Source organism: Phasianus colchicus, chromosome 40 (assembly GCF_987193195.1).
Source record: "Phasianus colchicus chromosome 40, bPhaCol1.hap1.1, whole genome shotgun sequence".
Lineage (NCBI taxonomy): Eukaryota > Metazoa > Chordata > Aves > Galliformes > Phasianidae > Phasianus > Phasianus colchicus.
The window spans coordinates 2,079,766-2,100,111 of NC_143475.1; the positions used below are offsets into that span (position 1 = coordinate 2,079,766).

The 20,346-nt window shown below is 61.7% G+C and overlaps 1 protein-coding gene across 2 annotated transcripts; it reads left to right on the top strand.

Moving 5' to 3' along the window:
* Positions 1-1,328: 1,328 nt before the first annotated feature.
* LOC116241325 (microfibril-associated glycoprotein 4-like) lies at positions 1,329-15,234 on the top strand. 2 transcript variants are annotated; one of them, XM_090130306.1, is made up of 6 exons: positions 1,329-1,406; positions 5,692-5,758; positions 7,506-7,666; positions 8,218-8,314; positions 10,846-11,028; positions 14,864-15,233. In XM_090130306.1, exons 1-6 carry the CDS (start codon positions 1,401-1,403, stop codon positions 15,109-15,111), a joined length of 762 nt encoding a protein of 253 aa, XP_089986432.1. In that variant the 5' UTR covers positions 1,329-1,400; the 3' UTR covers positions 15,112-15,233. The 2 variants fall into 2 exon arrangements, with proteins under 2 accessions (XP_089986432.1, XP_089986431.1); XM_090130305.1 differs by having other exon boundaries at positions 1,336-1,406; positions 5,671-5,758; positions 14,864-15,234.
* Positions 15,235-20,346: the final 5,112 nt, after the last annotated feature.

Genomic DNA, 20,346 nt, shown 5'->3' on the forward strand with positions numbered 1-20,346 from the left:
GGGACCCCATAAAGACCACAGAGCCCCATAGAGACCCATAAAACCCCATAGAGACCCCATCAAACCCCATGGGACCCCATAAAGACCACAGAGACCCATAGAGACCCCGCAGAGACCCCATAAAACCCCACAGGACCCCATAAAGACCACAGAGCCCCATAGAGACCCCATCAAACCCCATAGAGACCCCATAAGACCCCACGGGACCCCATAAAGACCCAGAGACCCCGTAGAGACCCCAGAGACCCCATAGAGACCCCACGGAGACCCCATAAAGACCACAGAGCCCCATAGAGACCCCATAGAGACCCCATAAAACCCCACAGGACCCCATAAAGACCACAGAGCCCCATAGAGACCCCATAAAACCCCATGGGACCCCATAAAACCCCATAGAGACCCCATAAAACCCCACAGGACCCCATAAAGACCACAGAGCCCCATAGAGACCCCATAAAACCCCATGGGACCCCATAAAACCCCATAGAGACCCCATAAAACCCCACAGGACCCCATAAAGACCACAGAGCCCCATAGAGACCCCATAAAACCCCCCATAAAACCCCACAGGGCCCCATAGAGACCCCACAGAAACCCCATAAAACCCCACAGGACCCCATAAAGGCCACAGATCCCATAGAGACCCCATAAAACCCCATAGAGACCCCATCAAACCCCACGGGACCCCATAAAGACCACAGAGCCCCATAGAGACCCCATAAAACCCCCCATAAAACCCCACAGGGCCCCATAGAGACCCCACAGAGACCCTATAAAACCCCACAGGACCCCATAAAGACCACAGAGCCCCATAGAGACCCCATAAAACCCCATGGGACCCCATAAAACCCCATAGAGACCCCATAAAACCCCACAGGACCCCATAAAGAGCACAGAGCCCCATAGAGACCCCATAGAGACCCCATAAAACCCCACAGGACCCCATAAAACCCCATAGAGACCCCATAAAACCCCAAAGGACCCCATAAAGACCACAGAGCCCCATAGAGACCCCATAAAACCCCATAGAGACCCCACCCTATAGGGACCCCATAAAACCCCACGGGACCCAATAAAGACCACAGAGCCCCATAGAGACCCCATAACGACCCCATAAAACCCCATAAAGACCACAGAGCCCCATAGAGACCCATAGAGACCCATAGAGACCCCATAAAACCCCACAGGACCCCATCAAACCCCACAGTGCCCCCCCACCCCGTACCGACGCTCGTTAACGCAATTAGCAGTAATTAATGACTCCCATCCGGCAGCGATGGGGTTAACGTCCCCCCCCCCCCCCCAAATCCCCTAAAAGGGCCCCATAACCCCCCCACCCCACACCCCACACCCACGGGGGGGCTGGGGGCCGCTTGTGGGGCGGAGGGGAGCGAGCGGCCATGGAGGTACTGCCACGTCCCCACCCCATAGCGGCCCTATAGGGACCCCCGCCCCATAGCGGCCCCATAAGCGACCCCACCCTATAGGGACCCCCGCCCCATAGCGGCCCTATAAGGGACCCCACCCCATAGCAGCCCCATAAGCGACCCCACCCTATAGGGACCCTGGCCCCATAGCGGCCCTATAAGCGACCCCCCCCTATAGGGACGCCTGCCCCATAGCGGCCCTATAACCCACCCCACCCCATAGGGACCCCCGCCCCATAGCGGCCCTATAACCCACCCCGCCCCATAGCGGCCCCATAAGCGACCCCGCCCCATAGGGACCCCCGCCCCATAGCGGCCCTATAGGGACCCCCGCCCCACAGCGGCCCCATAAGCGACCCCACCCTATAGGGACCCCCGCCCCATAACGGCCCCATAAGCGACCCCACCCTATAGGGACCCCCGCCCCATAGCAGCCCCATAAGCGACCCCACCCTATAGGGACCCCCGCCCCATAGCGGCCCTATAACCGACCCCCACCCTATAGGGACCCCCGCCCCATAGCGGCCCTATAACCGACCCCACCCCATAGCGGCCCTATAGGGACCCCCGCCCCATAGCGGCCCTATAAGGGACCCCACCCCATAGCAGCCCCATAAGCGACCCCACCCCATAGGGACCCCCGCCCCATAGCGGCCCTATAGGGACCCCCGCCCCATAGCGGCCCCATAAGCGACCCCACCCCATAGCAGCCCCATAAGCGACCCCACCCTATAGGGACCCCCGCCCCATAGCGGCCCTATAAGGGACCCCACCCCATAGCGGCCCTATAAGGGACCCCACCCCATAGCGGCCCCATAAGCGACCCCACCCTATAGGGACCCTGGCCCCATAGCAGCCCTATAACCAACCCCACCCCATGGGGACCCCCACCCCATAGCGGCCCCATAAGCGACCCCACCCTATAGGAACCCCCGCCCCATAGCGGCCCTATAACCGACCCCACCCCATAGCGGCCCTATAGGGACCCCCGCCCCATAGCGGCCCTATAACCGACCCCACCCCATAGCGGCCCTATAGGGACCCCCGCCCCATAGCGGCCCCATAACCGACCCCACCCCATAGGGACCCCCGCCCCATAGCGGCCCTATAAGCGACCCCACCCTATAGGGACCCCCGCCCCATAGCGGCCCCATAAGCGACCCCACCCTATAGGGACCCCCACCCCACAGCGGCCCTATAACCGACCCCACCCCATAGCGGCCCTATAGGGACCCCCGCCCCATAGCGGCCCTATAAGGGACCCCACCCCATAGCAGCCCCATAAGCGACCCCACCCTACAGGGACCCCCGCCCCATAGTGGCCCTATAGGGACCCTGGCCCCATAGCGGCCCTATAAACCACCCCGCCCCATAGCGGCCCTATAAGGGACCCCACCCCATAGCAGCCCTATAGGGACCCTGGCCCCATAGCGTCCCTATAGGGACCCCCGCCCCATAGCGGCCCTATAACCGACCCCACCCCATAGCGGCCCTATAGGGACCCCCGCCCCATAGCGGCCCCATAAGCGACCCCACCCTATAGGGACCCCCACCCCATAGCGGCCCCATAAGCGACCCCACCCTATAGGGACCCCCGCCCCATAGCGGCCCTATAAGCGACTCCACCCTATAGGGACCCTATAACCGACCCCACCCCATGGCGGCCCTATAAACAACCCCACCCTATAGGAACCCCAGCCCCATAGCGGCTCTGTAACCGACCCCACCCTATAGGGACCCTATAGGGACCCCCGCCCCATAGCAGCCCCATAGCGACCCCACCCTATAGAGAACCTGGCCCCATAGCAGCCCTATAAGCGACCCCACCCCATGGCGGCCCTATAAACAACCCCACCCCATAGCGGCCCTGTAACCGACCCCACCCCATAGGGACCCCCGCCCCATAGCGGCCCTATAACCGACCCCACCCCATAGCGGCCCTATAACCCACCACACCCCATAGCGGCCCCATAAGCGACCCCACCCTATAGGGACCCTGGCCCCATAGCAGCCCTATAACCAACCCCACCCCATAGGGACCCCCACCCCATAGCGGCCCCATAAGCGACCCCACCCTATAGGAACCCCCGCCCCATAGCGGCCCTATAACCCACCCCACCCCATAGCGGCCCTATAACTGACCCCACCCCATAGCGGCCCCATAAGCGACCCCACCCCATAGGGACCTCCGCCCCATAGCGGCCCCATAAGCGACCCCACCCTATAGGGACCCCCGCCCCATAGCGGCCCTATAAATCACCCCGCCCCATAGCGGCCCTATAGGGACCCCCGCCCCATAGCAGCCCCATAAGCGACCCCACCCCATAGGGACCCCCGCCCCATAGCGGCCCTATAGGGACCCCTGCCCCATAGCAGCTCCATAAGCGACCCTATAGCAGCCCCATAGCGGCCCTATAAGCGACCCCACCCTATAGGGACCCTGGCCCCATAGCAGCCCTATAAGCGACCCCGCCCCATAGCGGCCCTATAACCCACCCCACCCTATAGGGACCCTGGCCCCATAGCGGCCCTATAACCGACCCCACCCCATAGCGGCCCTATAGGGACCCCCGCCCCATAGCAGCCCCATAAGCGACCCCACCCTATAGGGACCCCCACCCCATAGCGGCCCTATAAGCGACCCCACCCTATAGGAACCCCCACCCCATAGCGGCCCTATAACCCACCCTGCCCCATAGCTGCCCTATAGGGACCCCGCCCCATAGCAGCCCTAAAAGCGACCCTACAGCAGCCCCATAGCGGCCCTATAAGCGACCCCACCCCGTAGCGGCCCTATAAGCGACCCCGCCCTACAGGGACCCCCGCCCCATAGCGGCCCTATAGGGACCCCCACCCCATAGCAGCCCTATAAGTGACCCCACCCTACAGCAGCCCCATAGCAGCCCTATAACCGACCCCACCCCATGGCGGCCCTATAAACAACCCCACCCTATAGGAACCCCAGCCCCATAGCGGCCCTATAACCCACCCTACCCTGTAGGGACCCTGGCCCCATAGTGGCCCTACAACCGACCCCACCCCATAGCGGCCCTATAACCGACCCCACCCTATAGGGACCCCAGCGCCATAGCAGCCCTATAACCCATCCCACCCCACAGCGGCCCCATAAGCGACCCCACCTATAGGGACCCCCACCCCATAGTGGCCCTATAGGGACCCCCGCCCCATAGCGGCCCTATAAGCGACCCCACCCTATAGGGACCCCCGCCCCATAGCGGCCCTATAACCGACCCCACCCTATAGGGACCCTATAGGGACCCCCACCCCATAGCAGCCCCATAGCGACCCCACCCTATAGAGAACCTGGCCCCATAGCAGCCCTATAAGCGACCCCGCCCCATAGCGGCCCTATAACCCACCCCACCCCATAATGGCCCTGTAAGCGACCCCACCCTATAGGGACCCTGGCCCCATTGCGGGCCCCATAAGTGACCCCACCCCATAGCGGCCCTATAGGGACCCCGGCCCCATAGCGGCCCTATAAGCGACTGTACCCCATAAGGACCCTATAGGGACCCTGGCCCCATAGTGGCCCTAGAAGCGACTGTACCCCATAGCGGCCCTATAACCCACCCCACCCTATAGGGACCCCAGCCCCATAGCAGCCCTATAAGCGACCCCACCCCATAGGGTCCCCCACCCCATAGCGGCCCTATAAGCGACCCTACCCCATAGCGGCCCTATAAGTGACCTCACCCCATAGGGATCGCATAGGGACCCCGCCCCATAGGGACCCCATAGGGACCCCATAAGGACCCCATAAGGACCCCCCCACCCCATAAGGACCCCATAGGGACCCCATAGGGACCCCATAGGCCCCCCACCCCATAAGGACCCCATAGGGACCCCATAGGGACCCCATAAAGACCCCATAAAGACCCCATAAGGACCCCATAGGGACCCCCACCCCATAGTGACCCCATAGTGACCCCATAGGGACCCCATAGGGACCCCATAGGGACCCCATAGGCCCCCACCCCATAAGGACCCCATAGGGACCCCATAGGGACCCCATAGGGACCCCACCCCATAACGACCCCATAAGGACCCCACAGTGCCCCCATAGGGACCCCCACCCCATAGTGACCCCATAGTGCCCCCATAGGGACCCCCACCCCATAGGGACCCCATAGTGCCCCCATAGGGACCCCCACCCCATAGTGACCCCATAGTGCCCCCATAGGGACCCCCACCCCATAGTGACCCCATAGTGCCCCCATAGGCCCGCACTGTTCCCGTCCAGGTGCTGGTGGCGGTGGCGGTGCTTTGGGGGCTGCCCCGGGGGGGGGCGCAGCCCATCGCCTCTGCGGGTGAGTGGGGGGCGGGGCTTTGGGGGCGGGGCTTTGGGGGCGGGGCTTTGGGGTGGGGGGGGTTTGGGGTCATGGGGTCATTGGGGGGGGGATTTGGGGTCATTGGGGGGGTTTGGGGTCGGGGGGGTTTGGGGTCATGGGGGGGATTTGGGGTCAGGGGGGGTTTGGGGTCGGGGGGGGGATTTGGGGTCACGGGGGATTTGGGGTCATGGGGGGGATTGGGGTTGGAATTGGGGTCGGGGGGGTTTGGGGTCATGGGGGGGATTTGGGGTCAGGGGGGGTTGGGGGTCGGGGGTGTTTGGGGTCATGGGGGGGTTTGGGGTCGGGGGGATTTGGGGTCATGGGGGGGAATCGGGGTCACGGGGGGGGATTGGGATCTGCGGGGGGGATTTGGGGTCGGGGGGGGTTTGGGGACATGGGGGGGGATTTGGGGTCACGGGGGGGTTTGGGGTCGGGGGGGGTTTGGGGTCATTGGGGGGGGATTTGGGGACATGGGGGGGGTTGGGGTCTGGGGGGGGTTTGGGGTCATGGAGGGATTTGGGGTCACGGGGGGGATTGGGGTCGGGGGGGATTTGGGGTCGGGGGGGTTTGGGGTCATGGGGGGGGATTTGGGGTCTGGGGGGAGGATTTGGGGTCGGGGGGGGTTTGGGGTCACGGGGGGAGATTGGGGTCGGGGGGGGATTTGGGGTCTGGGGGGTTTGGGGACATGGGGGGGATTTGGGGTCACGGGGGGAGATTGGGGTCTGGGGGGGGGATTTGGGGTCGGGGGGGTTTGGGGTCATGGGGGGGTTTGGGGTTGGAACTGGGGTCGGGGGGGGTTTGGGGTGATGGGGGGGATTTGGGGTCATGGGGGGGTTTGGGGTCGGGGGAGGATTGGGGTCGGGGGGGGTTGGGGTCATTGGGGGGAGATTGGGGTCTGGGGGGGGGATTTGGGGTCACGGGGGGGTTTGGGGTCGGGGGGGGTTTGGGGACACCCACCCCACTGCCCCCCCTGCCCCCATTCACCCCATTCCCCCCACAGCCCCCATTGCCCCCCCTGCCCCCATTGCCCCCATCCACCCCACAGCCCCCCTTGTCCCCATTGCCCCCACGACCCCCTCTGACCCCATGACCCCTCCTTGCCCCCATCCACCCCACAGCCCCCCCTGCCCCCATTCACCCCCCTGCCCCCATTGCCCCCCATTCCCCCCACAGCCCCCATCCACCCCACAGCCCCCCCTGCCCCCATTGACCCCACGACCCCCACGACCCCCTCTGACCCCATGACCCCCCGTTGCCCCCCCTGCCCCCATCGCCCCCCATTCACCCCATTGCCCCCATCCACCCCACAGCCCCCCCTCCCCCATTGCCCCCACGACCCCCACGACCCCCTCTGACCCCATGACCCCCCATTGCCCCCATTCACCCCACTGCCCCCCCTGCCCCCACTGCCCCCATTCACCCCATTCACCCCATTCACCCCCCTGTCCCCGTTGACCCCACGACCCCCACGACCCCCTCTGACCCCATGACCCCCCCTTGCCCCCATCCACCCCACAGCCCCCCCTGCCCCCATTCACCCCATTCCCCCCACAGCCCCCATTGCCCCCCCTGCCCCCATTGACCCCATCCACCCCACAGCCCCCCCTGCCCCCACAACCCCCACTGCCCCCATTGTCCCCCATGCCCCCATTCACCCCCCTGCCCCCATTGCCCCCACGACCCCCACGACCCCCTCTGACCCCATGACCCCCCGTTGCCCCCCCAGCCGTGCCGGCGCTGCCGTGCGCCGCCGTGTCACCGCGCGACTGCCACGACGTGCACGCGGGGGGGGCGCAGAGCGACGGCGTCTACCTGGTGTATCCCATGGGGCCCGGCCTCCCGGTGCCCGTCTACTGCGACATGAGCACGGACGGACACGTCTGGACGGTGCGCACACGCGTGTCACATGCGTGTGGGTGTGTGTGACATACGTGTGTGTGTGTGTTTGTAGTGTGTGTGTGTGTAATGTGTGTGTTTGTAATGTGTGTGTGTGTGTGTAACAGCGACATGAGCACGGACGGACACGTCTGGACGGTGCGCACACGCGTGTCACATGCGTGTGGGTGTGTGACATACGTGTGTGTGTGTGAGAGTAACATCTGTGTGTGTGTGTGTTTGTAATGTGTGTGTATGTAACATGTGTGTGTGTGTGTAACTGCGACATGAGCACGGACGGACACGTCTGGATGGTACGGACACGCGTGTAACATGCGTGTGGGTGTGTGACATACGTGTGCGTGTGTAACTTGTGTGTGTGTAACATGTGTGTGTGATGTGTGTGTGCTTGTGCGTGCAACATTCACGTCTGTGTGTGAGAGACGTGCGTGTAACAGATGTGTACGTGTAACGTGTGTGCGTAACATACGTGTGCGCGTGTGCCATCCGTGTGTGCACACGCGTGTGCAAGCGTGCCCCCTCCCCCCCCCCCCCCCCCCCAGGTGTTCCAGAAGCGTTTCAACGGCTCCGTCAGTTTCTTCCGGGGTTGGAACGATTATCGCTACGGCTTCGGGCGCGCCGACGGCGAGTATTGGCTGGGTGAGGTCACGTGACACCCCTGGGAGCCCACCCGCACCCATCGGCACCCATGGGCACCCATGGGCACCCATTGGATTCCATTGGATCCCATTGGCACCCATAGAACCCATGGGAACCCATCGGCACCCATTGGCACCCATTGGCACCCATAGAACCCATCGGCACCCATTGGATCCCGTTGGATCCCATTGGATCCCATAGAACCCATGGGCACCCATAGAACCCATCGGCACCCATTGGATCCCATTGGCACGCATAGAACCCATGGGAACCCATCGGCACCCATCAGCACCCATGGGCACCCATAGAACCCATCAGCACCCATTGGATTCCATTGGATCCCATTGGCACCCATAGAACCCATGGGAACCCATTGGCACCCATCGGCACCCATAGAACCCATCAGCACCCATTGGATCCCATTGGCACCCATAGAACCCATGGGAACCCATCGGCACCCATTGGCACCCATTGGCACCCATAGAACCCATCGGCACCCATTGGATCCCGTTGGATCCCATTGGATCCCATAGAACCCATGGGCACCCATAGAACCCATCGGCACCCATTGGATCCCATTGGCACGCATAGAACCCATGGGAACCCATCGGCACCCATCAGCACCCATGGGCACCCATAGAACCCATCAGCACCCATTGGATTCCATTGGATCCCATTGGCACCCATAGAACCCATGGGAACCCATTGGCACCCATGGGCACCCATAGAACCCATCAGCACCCATTGGATCCCATTGGCACCCATAGAACCCATGGGAACCCATCAGCACCCATCGGCACCCATTGGATCCCATTGGCACCCATTGGATCCAATGGCACCCAGGGGGATCCATCGGCACCCATCAGCACCCATTGGATCCCATTGGCACCCATAGAACCCATGGGAACCCATCGGCACCCATCCGCACCCATAGAACCCATTGGCACCCATTGGATCCCATTGGATCCCATTGGCACCCATAGAACCCATGGGAACCCATCAGCACCCATCTGCACCCATGGGCAGCCATAGAACCCATCGGCACCCATCGGATCCCATTGGCACCCATGGGAACCCATCAGCACCCATTGGATCCAATGGCACCCATAGAATCCAATGGCGCCCAAGGGAACCCATGGGCACCCATAGAATCCAATGGCACCCATGGGAACCCATCGGCACCCATTGGATCCAATGGCACCCATGGGAACCCATCGGCACCCATAGAACCCATAGAACTCGTACTGTGACCCCAGAGTGACCCCAATGTGACCCCAGAGTGAACCCAGAGTGACCCCATAGTGACCCATAGTGACCCCTATTGTGTCCCCATGAGGTCCCCATGCTGTGACCCCATAGTGACCCCATAGTGACCCCTATTGTGTCCCCATGATGTCCCCATGCTGTGACCCCACCCTGACCCCATACTGACCCCACCCTGACCCCCATTCCCCCCCCCAGGGCTGCAGACCATCCACGTGCTGACCCCATAGTGACCCATAGTGACCCCATAGTGACCCCATAGTGACCCCATAGTGACCCATAGTGACCCCTATTGTGTCCCCACGATGTCCCCATGTTGTGACCCCATACTGACCCCATAGTGACCCCACAGTGACCGCATAGTGACCCCATAGTGACCCATAGTGACCCCTATTGTGTCCCCATGATGTCCCCATGCTGTGACCCCACAGTGACCCCACAGTGACCCCATAGTGACCCATAGTGACCCCATTTTCTCCCCATGATGTCCCCATGCTGTGACCCCAAAGTGACCCCATACTGACCCCTCAGTGACCCATAGTGACCCCAAAGTGACCCCAAAGTGACCCCATAGTGACCCATAGTGACCCCTATTGTGTCCCCACGATGTCCCCATGCTGTGACCCCACCCTGACCCCACCCTGACCCCCATCCCCCCCCAGGGCTGCAGACCATCCACGTGCTGACCCCATTGTGTCCCATAGTGACCCCACAGTGACCCATAGTGACCCCATAGTGACCCATAGTGACCCCTATTGTGTCCCCATGATGTCCCCATGCTGTGACCCCATAGTGACCCCATAGTGACCCCATAATGACCCCTCCCTGACCCCATTGCCCCCCCAGGGCTGCAGACCATCCACGTGCTGACCCCATTGTGTCCCATAGTGACCCCAAAGTGACCCCATAGTGACCCATAGTGACCCCTATTGTGTCCCCACGATGTCCCCATGCTGTGACCCCATACTGACCCCATAGTGACCCATAGTGACCCCATAGTGACCCCATAGTGACCCCACAGTGACCCCTATTGTGTCCCCACGATGTCCCCATGCTGTGACCCCACCCTGACCCCATACTGACCCCCATTTCCCCCCCCCAGGGCTGCAGACCATCCACGTGCTGACCCCATTGTGTCCCATAGTGACCCCATAGTGACCCCATTTTCTCCCCATGATGTCCCCATGTTGTGACCCCATAGTGACCCCATAATGACCCCACAGTGACCCCACCCTGACCCCACCCTGACCCCCATTTCCCCCCCCCAGGGCTGCAGACCATCCACGTGCTGACGCTGCAGGGCCGCTACGAGCTGCGGGTGGAGCTGGAGGACTTTGAGAACAACACGGCCTCGGCCACCTACGGCAGCTTCGCCCTGTCCCCAAACGCCATCAGCGCCGAGGAGGACGGATACAGCCTGCATGTGGGGGGCTTCGTGGACGGCGGCGCCGGTGGGGGTCTTGTGGGGTCCCTATGGGGGTCTAGGGGGCTCTATGGGGCTCTATAGGGCTCTATGGGGTCCCTATGGGGCTCTAGGGGGCTCTAATGGGGCCCAATGGGGGTCTATGGGGCTCTATTGGGGATCTATGGGCTCTATGGGGATCTATGGGGTCCCTATGGGGCTCTATGGGGCTCTATGGGGATCTATGGGGCTCTATGGGGATCTATGGGGTCCCTATGGGGTCCAGGGGGCTCTATGTGGTCCCTATGGGGGTCTACGGGGCTCTATTGGGGCTCTATGGGGTCCCTATGGGGCTCTATGGGGCTCTATGGGCTCTATGGGGATCTATCACCCTGCACGTGGGGGGCTTTGTGGACGGCGGCGCCGGTGGGGGTCTTGTGGGGTCCCTATGGGGGTCTAGGGGGCTCTATGGGGTCCATATGGGGGTCTAGGGGGATCTATGGGGCTCTATGGGGCTCTATGGGGATCTATCAGCCTGCATGTGGGGGGCTTCGTGGACGGCGGCGCCGGTGGGGGTCTTGTGGGGTCCCTATGGGGGTCTAGGGGGCTCTATGGGGTCCCTATGGGGCTCTATAGGGCTCTATGAGGCTTTATGGGGCTCTATGGGGTCCCTATGGGGGTCTAGGGGGATCTATGGGGCTCTATGGGGCTCTATGGGGATCTATCAGCCTGCGTGTGGGGGGCTTCGTGGACGGCGGCGCTGGTGGGGGTCTTGTGGGGTCCCTATGGGGGTCTAGGGGGCTCTATTGGGGATCTATGGGGCTCTACGTGGTTCTATTGGGGATCTATGGGGCTCTATGGGGTCCCTATGGGGGTCTAGGGGGCTCTATGGGGTCCCTATGGGGGTCTATGGGGCTCTATGGGGGTCTATGGGGTCCCTATGGGGGTCTAGGGGGATCTATGGGGCTCTATTGGGGATCTATGGGGCTCTATGGGGTCCCTATGGGGGTCTAGGGGGATCTATGGGGCTCTATTGGGGATCTATGGGGCTCTATGGGGCTCTATGGGGTCCCTATGGGGGTCTAGGGGGCTCTATTGGGGCCCAATGGGGGTCTAGGGGGCTCTATGGGGTCCCTATGGGGGTCTATGGGGCTCTATGGGGATCTATCACCCTGCATGTGGGGGGCTTCGTGGACGGCGGCGCCGGTGGGGGTCTTGTGGGGTCCCTATGGGGGTCTAGGGGGCTCTATGGGGTCCCTATGGGGTCCCTATGGGGGTCTAGGGGGCTCTATGGGCTCTAGGGGGAACTATGGGGATCTATGGGGGTCTAGGGGGTCTCTATTGGGGATCTATGGGGTCCCTATGGGGGTCTAGGGGGCTCTATTGGGGCCCAATGGGGGTCTATGGGGCTCTATGGGGTCCCTATGGGGGTCTAGGGGGCTCTATGGGATCCCTATGGGGCTCTATAGGGCTCTATGAAGCTCTATGGGGCTCTATGGGGTCCCTATGGGAGTCTAGGGGGCTCTATGGGCTCTAGGGGGAACCATGGGGATCTATGGGGGTCTAGGGGGTCTCTATTGGGGATCTATGGTGCTCTATGGGGTCCTTATGGGGGTCTAGGGGGCTCTATGGGGTCCCTATGGGGGTCTAGGGGGATCTATGGGGCTCTATTGGGGATCTATGGGGCTCTATGGGGCTCTATGGGGTCCCTATGGGGGTCTAGGGGGCTCTATTGGGGCCCAATGGGGGTCTATGGGATCCCTATGGGGGTCTAGGGGGCTCTATGGGGCTCTATTGGGGCTCTATGGGGCTCTATGGGGTCCCTATGGGGGTCTAGGGGGCTCTATGGGGTCCCTATGGGGGTCTAGGGGGATCTATGGGGCTCTATTGGGGATCTATGGGGCTCTATGGGGCTCTATGGGGTCCCTATGGGGGTCTAGGGGGCTCTATTGGGGCCCAATGGGGGTCTATGGGATCCCTATGGGGGTCTAGGGGGCTCTATGGGGCTCTATTGGGGCTCTATGGGGCTCTATGGGGTCCCTATGGGGGTCTAGGGGGATCTATGAGGCTCTATTGGGGATCTATGGGGATCTATGGGGCTCTGTGGGGCTCTATTGGGGATCTATGGGGGTCTAGGGGGCTCTATGGGGCTCTATTGGGGATCTATGGGGCTCTATGGGGGTCTAGGGGGCTCTATTGGGGCCCAATGGGGGTCTAGGGGGCTCTATGGGGTCCCTATGGGGGTCTATGGGGGTCTATGGGGTCCCTGTGGGGCTCTATGGGCTCTATGGGGCTCTATCACCCTGCACGTGGGGGGCTTCGTGGACGGCAGCGCCGGTGTGGGGTGAGGGGGGGCTCTGGGGTTCTGTGGGGTTGCTGTGGGGCTCTATGGGGTCTCTATGGGGGTCTAGGGGGCTCTATGGGTCCCTATGGTCCCTACGTGCCCCCACGGGCCCCCACGTGTCCCCATGTGCCCCCATCTGCCCCCACATGTCCCCATCTGCCCCCATGTGTCCCCATGTGCCCCTATGGTCCCTATCTGTCCCCATCTGCCCCCATCTGACCCCATGTGTCCTTACAGCCCCTATATGTGTCCCTATGCACCCCTATCTGCCCCCACGTGCCCCCTTCCGGCCCCTACGCGCCCCCTTCCGGCCCCCATCTGCCCCCTTCCGGCCCCCACACGCCCCCTTCCGGCCCCCACGTGCCCCCTTCCGGCCCCCATACCCCCCCTTCCGGCCCCTACGCGCCCCCTTCCGGCCCCCATACCGCCCCTTCCGGCCCCCACACGCCCCCTTCCGGCCCCCACACGCCCCCTTACGGCCCCTACGCGCCCCCTTCCGGCCTCCATACGCCCCCTTCCGGCCCCCACACGCCCCCTTCCGGCCCCGACACGCCCCCTTCCGGCCCCATAAGCCCTCTTCCGGCCCCCTTCCGGCCCCCATACGCCCCCTTATGGCCCCCTTCCGGCCCCCATAGGCGCCCTTCCAGCCCACATCTGCCCCCTTCCGGCCCCCTTCCGGCCCCCATATCCCCCCTTCCGGCCACCATCTGCCCCCTTCCGGCCCCCGTAAGCCCCCTTCCGGCCCCCACGCTCCCCCTTACGGCCCCCTTCCAGCCCCCATCTGCCCCCTTCCAGCCCCCATCTGCCCCCTTCCGGCCCCACATGCCCCCTTCTGGCCCCCTTCCGGCCCCCATCTGCCCCCTTCCAGCCCCCATCTGCCCCCTTCCGGCCCCCTTCCGGCCCCCATATCCCCCCTTCCGGCCACCATCTGCCCCCTTCCGGCCCCCGTAAGCCCCCTTCCGGCCCCCACGCTCCCCCTTACGGCCCCCTTCCAGCCCCCATCTGCCCCCTTCCGGCCCCCATCTGCCCCCTTCCGGCTCCACGTGCCCCCTTCCGGCCCCCACACGCCCCCTTCCGGCCCCCATCTGCCCGCTTCCGGCCCCCACACGCCCCCTTCCGGCCCCTATGTGCCCCCTTCCGGCCCCCATAGGCGCCCTCCCGGCCCCCACGCGACCTTCCGGCCCCATCTGCCCCCTTCCGGCCCCCATCTGCCCCCTCCCGGCCCCCACGCGCCCCCTTCCGGCCCCCACATGCCCCCTTCCAGACCCCATCTGCCCCCTTCCGGCCCCATAAGCCCCCTTCCGGCCCCACGTGCCCCCTTACAGCCCCACGTGCCCCCTTCCGGCCCCATACGCCCCCTTCCGGCCCCCATCTGCCCCCCTCCGGCCCCCATAGGCGCCCTCCCGGAAAACACACGCCCCCTTCCGGCCCCCACACGCCCCCTTCCGGCCCCTACGCGCCCCCTTCCGGCCCCCATACGCCCCCTTCCGGCCCCCTTCCGGCCCCTAACGGCCCCGTTCCGGCCCCCCGCCCCCCGCAGGCGACTCCCTGAGTTACCACCACGGTCAGAAGTTCTCCACGTTCGACCGCGACCAGGACCTTTACGTGCAGAACTGCGCCGCGCTGTCGTCCGGCGCCTGGTGGTTCAAGAGCTGCCACTTCTCCAACCTCAACGGCTTCTACCTGGGGGGGGCCCACCTCTCCTACGCCAACGGCCTCAACTGGGCCCAGTGGAAGGGCTTCAACTACTCCCTGCGCCGCAGCGAGATGAAGATCCGCCGCCTCTGACATATTATGGGATGGGGGGGGACGGGCTGCCAATAAAGGACCCCAAAGCGCTCCGGCCTGACGCCCGCTGGGCCCCATAGGGGGGCATGGGGACACATGGGGACACATGGGGACACATGGGGACACATGGGGACTCATAGGGACACATGGGGACACATGGGGACACATAGGGACACATGGGGACACATAGAGACACATAGGGACACATGGGGACACATGGGGACACATGGGGACACATGGGGACTCATAGGGACACATGGGACACATGGGGACACATGGGGACACATAGGGACACATGGGGACACATGGGGACACAAAGGGACACATGGGGACACATGGGCACACATGGGGACTCATAGGGACACATGGGGACACATGGGGACACATAGGGACACATGGGGACACATAGAGACACATAGGGACACATGGGGACACATGGGGACACATATGGACACATAGAGACACATAGGGACACATGGGACACATAGGGACACATGGGGACACATAGGGACACATGGGGACACATGGGGACACATAGGGACACATGGGGACACATAGAGACACATAGGGACACATAGGGACACATGGGGACACATGGGGACACATAGGGACACATGGGGACACATGGGACACATGGGGACACATGGGGACACATAGGGACACATGGGGACACATGGGGACACATGGGGACACATAGGGACCCATAGGGACACATGGGGACACATGAGGACACATGGGGACACATGGGGACACATGAGGACACATGGGGACACAAAGGGACACATGGGGACACATGGGTACACATGGGGACACATGGGGACACATGGGGACACATGGGGACACATAGGGACACATGGGGACACATAGAGACACATGGGGACACATAGGGACACATGGGGACACATAGGGACACATGGGGACACATAGAGACACATAGGGACACATGGGACACATGGGGACACATGGGGACACATAGGGACACATGGGGACACATGGGGACACATGGGGACACATAGAGACACATGGGGACACATAGGGACACATGGGGACACATGGGGACACATGGGGACACATGGAGACACATGGGGACACATAGGGACACATGGGGACACATAGGGACACATGGGGACACATGGGGACACATGGAGACACATGGGGACACATGGAGACACATGGGGACACATAGGGACACATAGGGACACATGGGGACACATGGGGACACATGGGGACACATAGGGACACATAGGGACACATGGGGACACATAGGGACACATGGGGACACATAGGGGCCCATAGGGACACATAGGGACACATAGGGACACATGGGGACACATAGGGACACATAGGGACACATGGGGACACATGGGGACACATAGGGACACATGGGGACACATGGGGACACATGGGGACACATAGGGACACATGGGGACACATAGGGGCCCATAGGGACACATAGGGACACATAGGGACACATGGGGACACATGGGGACACATAGGGACACATGGGGACACATGGGGACACATGGGGACACATGGAGACACATGGGGACACATAGGGACACATAGGGACACATGGGGACACATGGGGACACATGGGGACACATAGGGACACATAGGGACACATGGGGACACATAGGGACACATGGGGACACATAGGGGCACATGGGGACACATAGGGACACATAGGGACACATAGGGACACATGGGGACACATAGAGACACATAGGGACACATGGGGACACATGGGGACACATGGGGACACATGGGGACTCATAGGGACACATGGGACACATGGGGACACATGGGGACACATAGGGACACATGGGGACACATGGGGACACAAAGGGACACATGGGGACACATGGGCACACATGGGGACTCATAGGGACACATGGGGACACATGGGGACACATAGGGACACATGGGGACACATAGAGACACATAGGGACACATGGGGACACATGGGGACACATATGGACACATAGAGACACATAGGGACACATGGGACACATAGGGACACATGGGGACACATAGGGACACATGGGGACACATGGGGACACATAGGGACACATGGGGACACATAGAGACACATAGGGACACATAGGGACACATGGGGACACATGGGGACACATAGGGACACATGGGGACACATGGGACACATGGGGACACATGGGGACACATAGGGACACATGGGGACACATGGGGACACATGGGGACACATAGGGACCCATAGGGACACATGGGGACACATGAGGACACATGGGGACACATGGGGACACATGAGGACACATGGGGACACAAAGGGACACATGGGGACACATGGGGACACATGGGGACACATGGGGACACATGGGGACACATAGGGACACATGGGGACACATAGAGACACATGGGGACACATAGGGACACATGGGGACACATGGGGACACATAGGGACACATGGGGACACATAGGGACACATGGGGACACATGGGGACACATAGAGACACATGGGGACACATAGGGACACATGGGGACACATGGGGACACATGGGGACACATGGAGACACATGGGGACACATAGGGACACATGGGGACACATGGGGACACATGGGGACACATGGGGACACATAGGGACACATAGGGACACATGGGGACACATAGGGACACATGGGGACACATAGGGGCCCATAGGGACACATAGGGACACATAGGGACACATGGGGACACATAGGGACACATAGGGACACATGGGGACACATAGGGACACATGGGGACACATAGGGGCACATGGGGACACATAGGGACACATAAGGACACATAGGGACACATGGGGACACATGGGGACACATGGGGACACATGGGGACACATGGGGACTCATAGGGACACATGGGACACATGGGGACACATGGGGACACATAGGGACACATGGGGACACATGGGGACACAAAGGGACACATGGGGACACATGGGCACACATGGGGACTCATAGGGACACATGGGGACACATGGGGACACATAGGGACACATGGGGACACATAGAGACACATAGGGACACATGGGGACACATGGGGACACATATGGACACATAGAGACACATAGGGACACATGGGACACATAGGGACACATGGGGACACATAGGGACACATGGGGACACATGGGGACACATAGGGACACATGGGGACACATAGAGACACATAGGGACACATAGGGACACATGGGGACACATGGGGACACATAGGGACACATGGGGACACATGGGACACATGGGGACACATGGGGACACATAGGGACACATGGGGACACATGGGGACACATGGGGACACATAGGGACCCATAGGGACACATGGGGACACATGAGGACACATGGGGACACATGGGGACACATGAGGACACATGGGGACACAAAGGGACACATGGGGACACATGGGTACACATGGGGACACATGGGGACACATGGGGACACATGGGGACACATAGGGACACATGGGGACACATAGAGACACATGGGGACACATAGGGACACATGGGGACACATAGGGACACATGGGGACACATGGGACACATGGGGACACATGGGGACACATAGGGACACATGGGGACACATGGGGACACATGGGGACACATAGAGACACATGGGGACACATAGGGACACATGGGGACACATGGGGACACATGGGGACACATGGAGACACATGGGGACACATAGGGACACATGGGGACACATAGGGACACATGGGGACACATGGGGACACATGGAGACACATGGGGACACATAGGGACACATAGGGACACATGGGGACACATGGGGACACATGGGGACACATAGGGACACATGGGGACACATGGGGACACATGGGGACACATAGGGACACATGGGGACACATGGGGACACATGGGGACACATAGGGACACATGGGGACACATAGGGGCCCATAGGGACACATAGGGACACATAGGGACACATGGGGACACATGGGGACACATAGGGACACATGGGGACACATGGGGACACATGGGGACACATGGAGACACATGGGGACACATAGGGACACATAGGGACACATGGGGACACATGGGGACACATGGGGACACATAGGGACACATAGGGACACATGGGGACACATAGGGACACATGGGGACACATAGGGGCACATGGGGACACATAGGGACACATAGGGACACATGGGGACACATGGGGACACATAGGGACACATGGGGACACATGGGGACACATGGGGACACATAGGGACACATAGGGACACATAGGGACACATGGGGACACATGGGGACACATAGGGACACATGGGGACACATGGGGACACATGGGGACACATAGGGGCACATAGTGACACATGGGGACACATGGGACACATGGGGACACATGGGGACACATAGGGACACATAGGGACACATAGGGACACATGGGGACACATAGAGACACATAGGGACACATAGGGACACATGGGGACACATGGGGACACATAGGGACACATGGGGACACATGGGACACATGGGGACACATGGGGACACATAGGGACACATGGGGACACATGGGGACACATGGGGACACATAGGGACCCATAGGGACACATGGGGACACATGAGGACACATGAGGACACATGGGGACACAAAGGGACACATGGGGACACATGGGTACACATGGGGACACATGGGGACACATGGGGACACATGGGGACACATAGGGACACATGGGGACACATAGAGACACATAGGGACACATGGGGACACATAGGGACACATAGGGACACATGGGACACATGGGGACACATGGGGACACATAGGGACACATGGGGACACATAGGGACACATGGGGACACATGGGGACACATGGGGACACATGAGGACACATGGGGACACAAAGGGACACATGGGGACACATGGGTACACATGGGGACACATGGGGACACATGGGGACACATGGGGACACATAGGGACACATGGGGACACATAGAGACACATAGGGACACATGGGACACATGGGGACACATGGGGACACATAGGGACACATGGGGACACATGGGGACACATGGAGACACATGAGGACACATGGGGACACATAGGGACACATGGGGACACATGGGGACACATGGGGACACATGGAGACACATGGGGACACATAGGGACACATAGGGACACATGGGGACACATGGGGACACATGGGGACACATAGGGACACATGGGGACACATAGGGACACATAGGGACACATGGGGACACATAGGGACACATGG

Excerpts from the sequence above, each read along its gene's own strand:
- LOC116241325 (XM_090130305.1), top strand. Across the intron at positions 7,667-8,217 it reads CGGACGGACACGTCTGGACG|GTGTTCCAGAAGCGTTTCAA; the intron begins GTGCGCACACGC and ends CCCCCCCCCCAG. Across the intron at positions 8,315-10,845 it reads CGACGGCGAGTATTGGCTGG|GGCTGCAGACCATCCACGTG; the intron begins GTGAGGTCACGT and ends TCCCCCCCCCAG.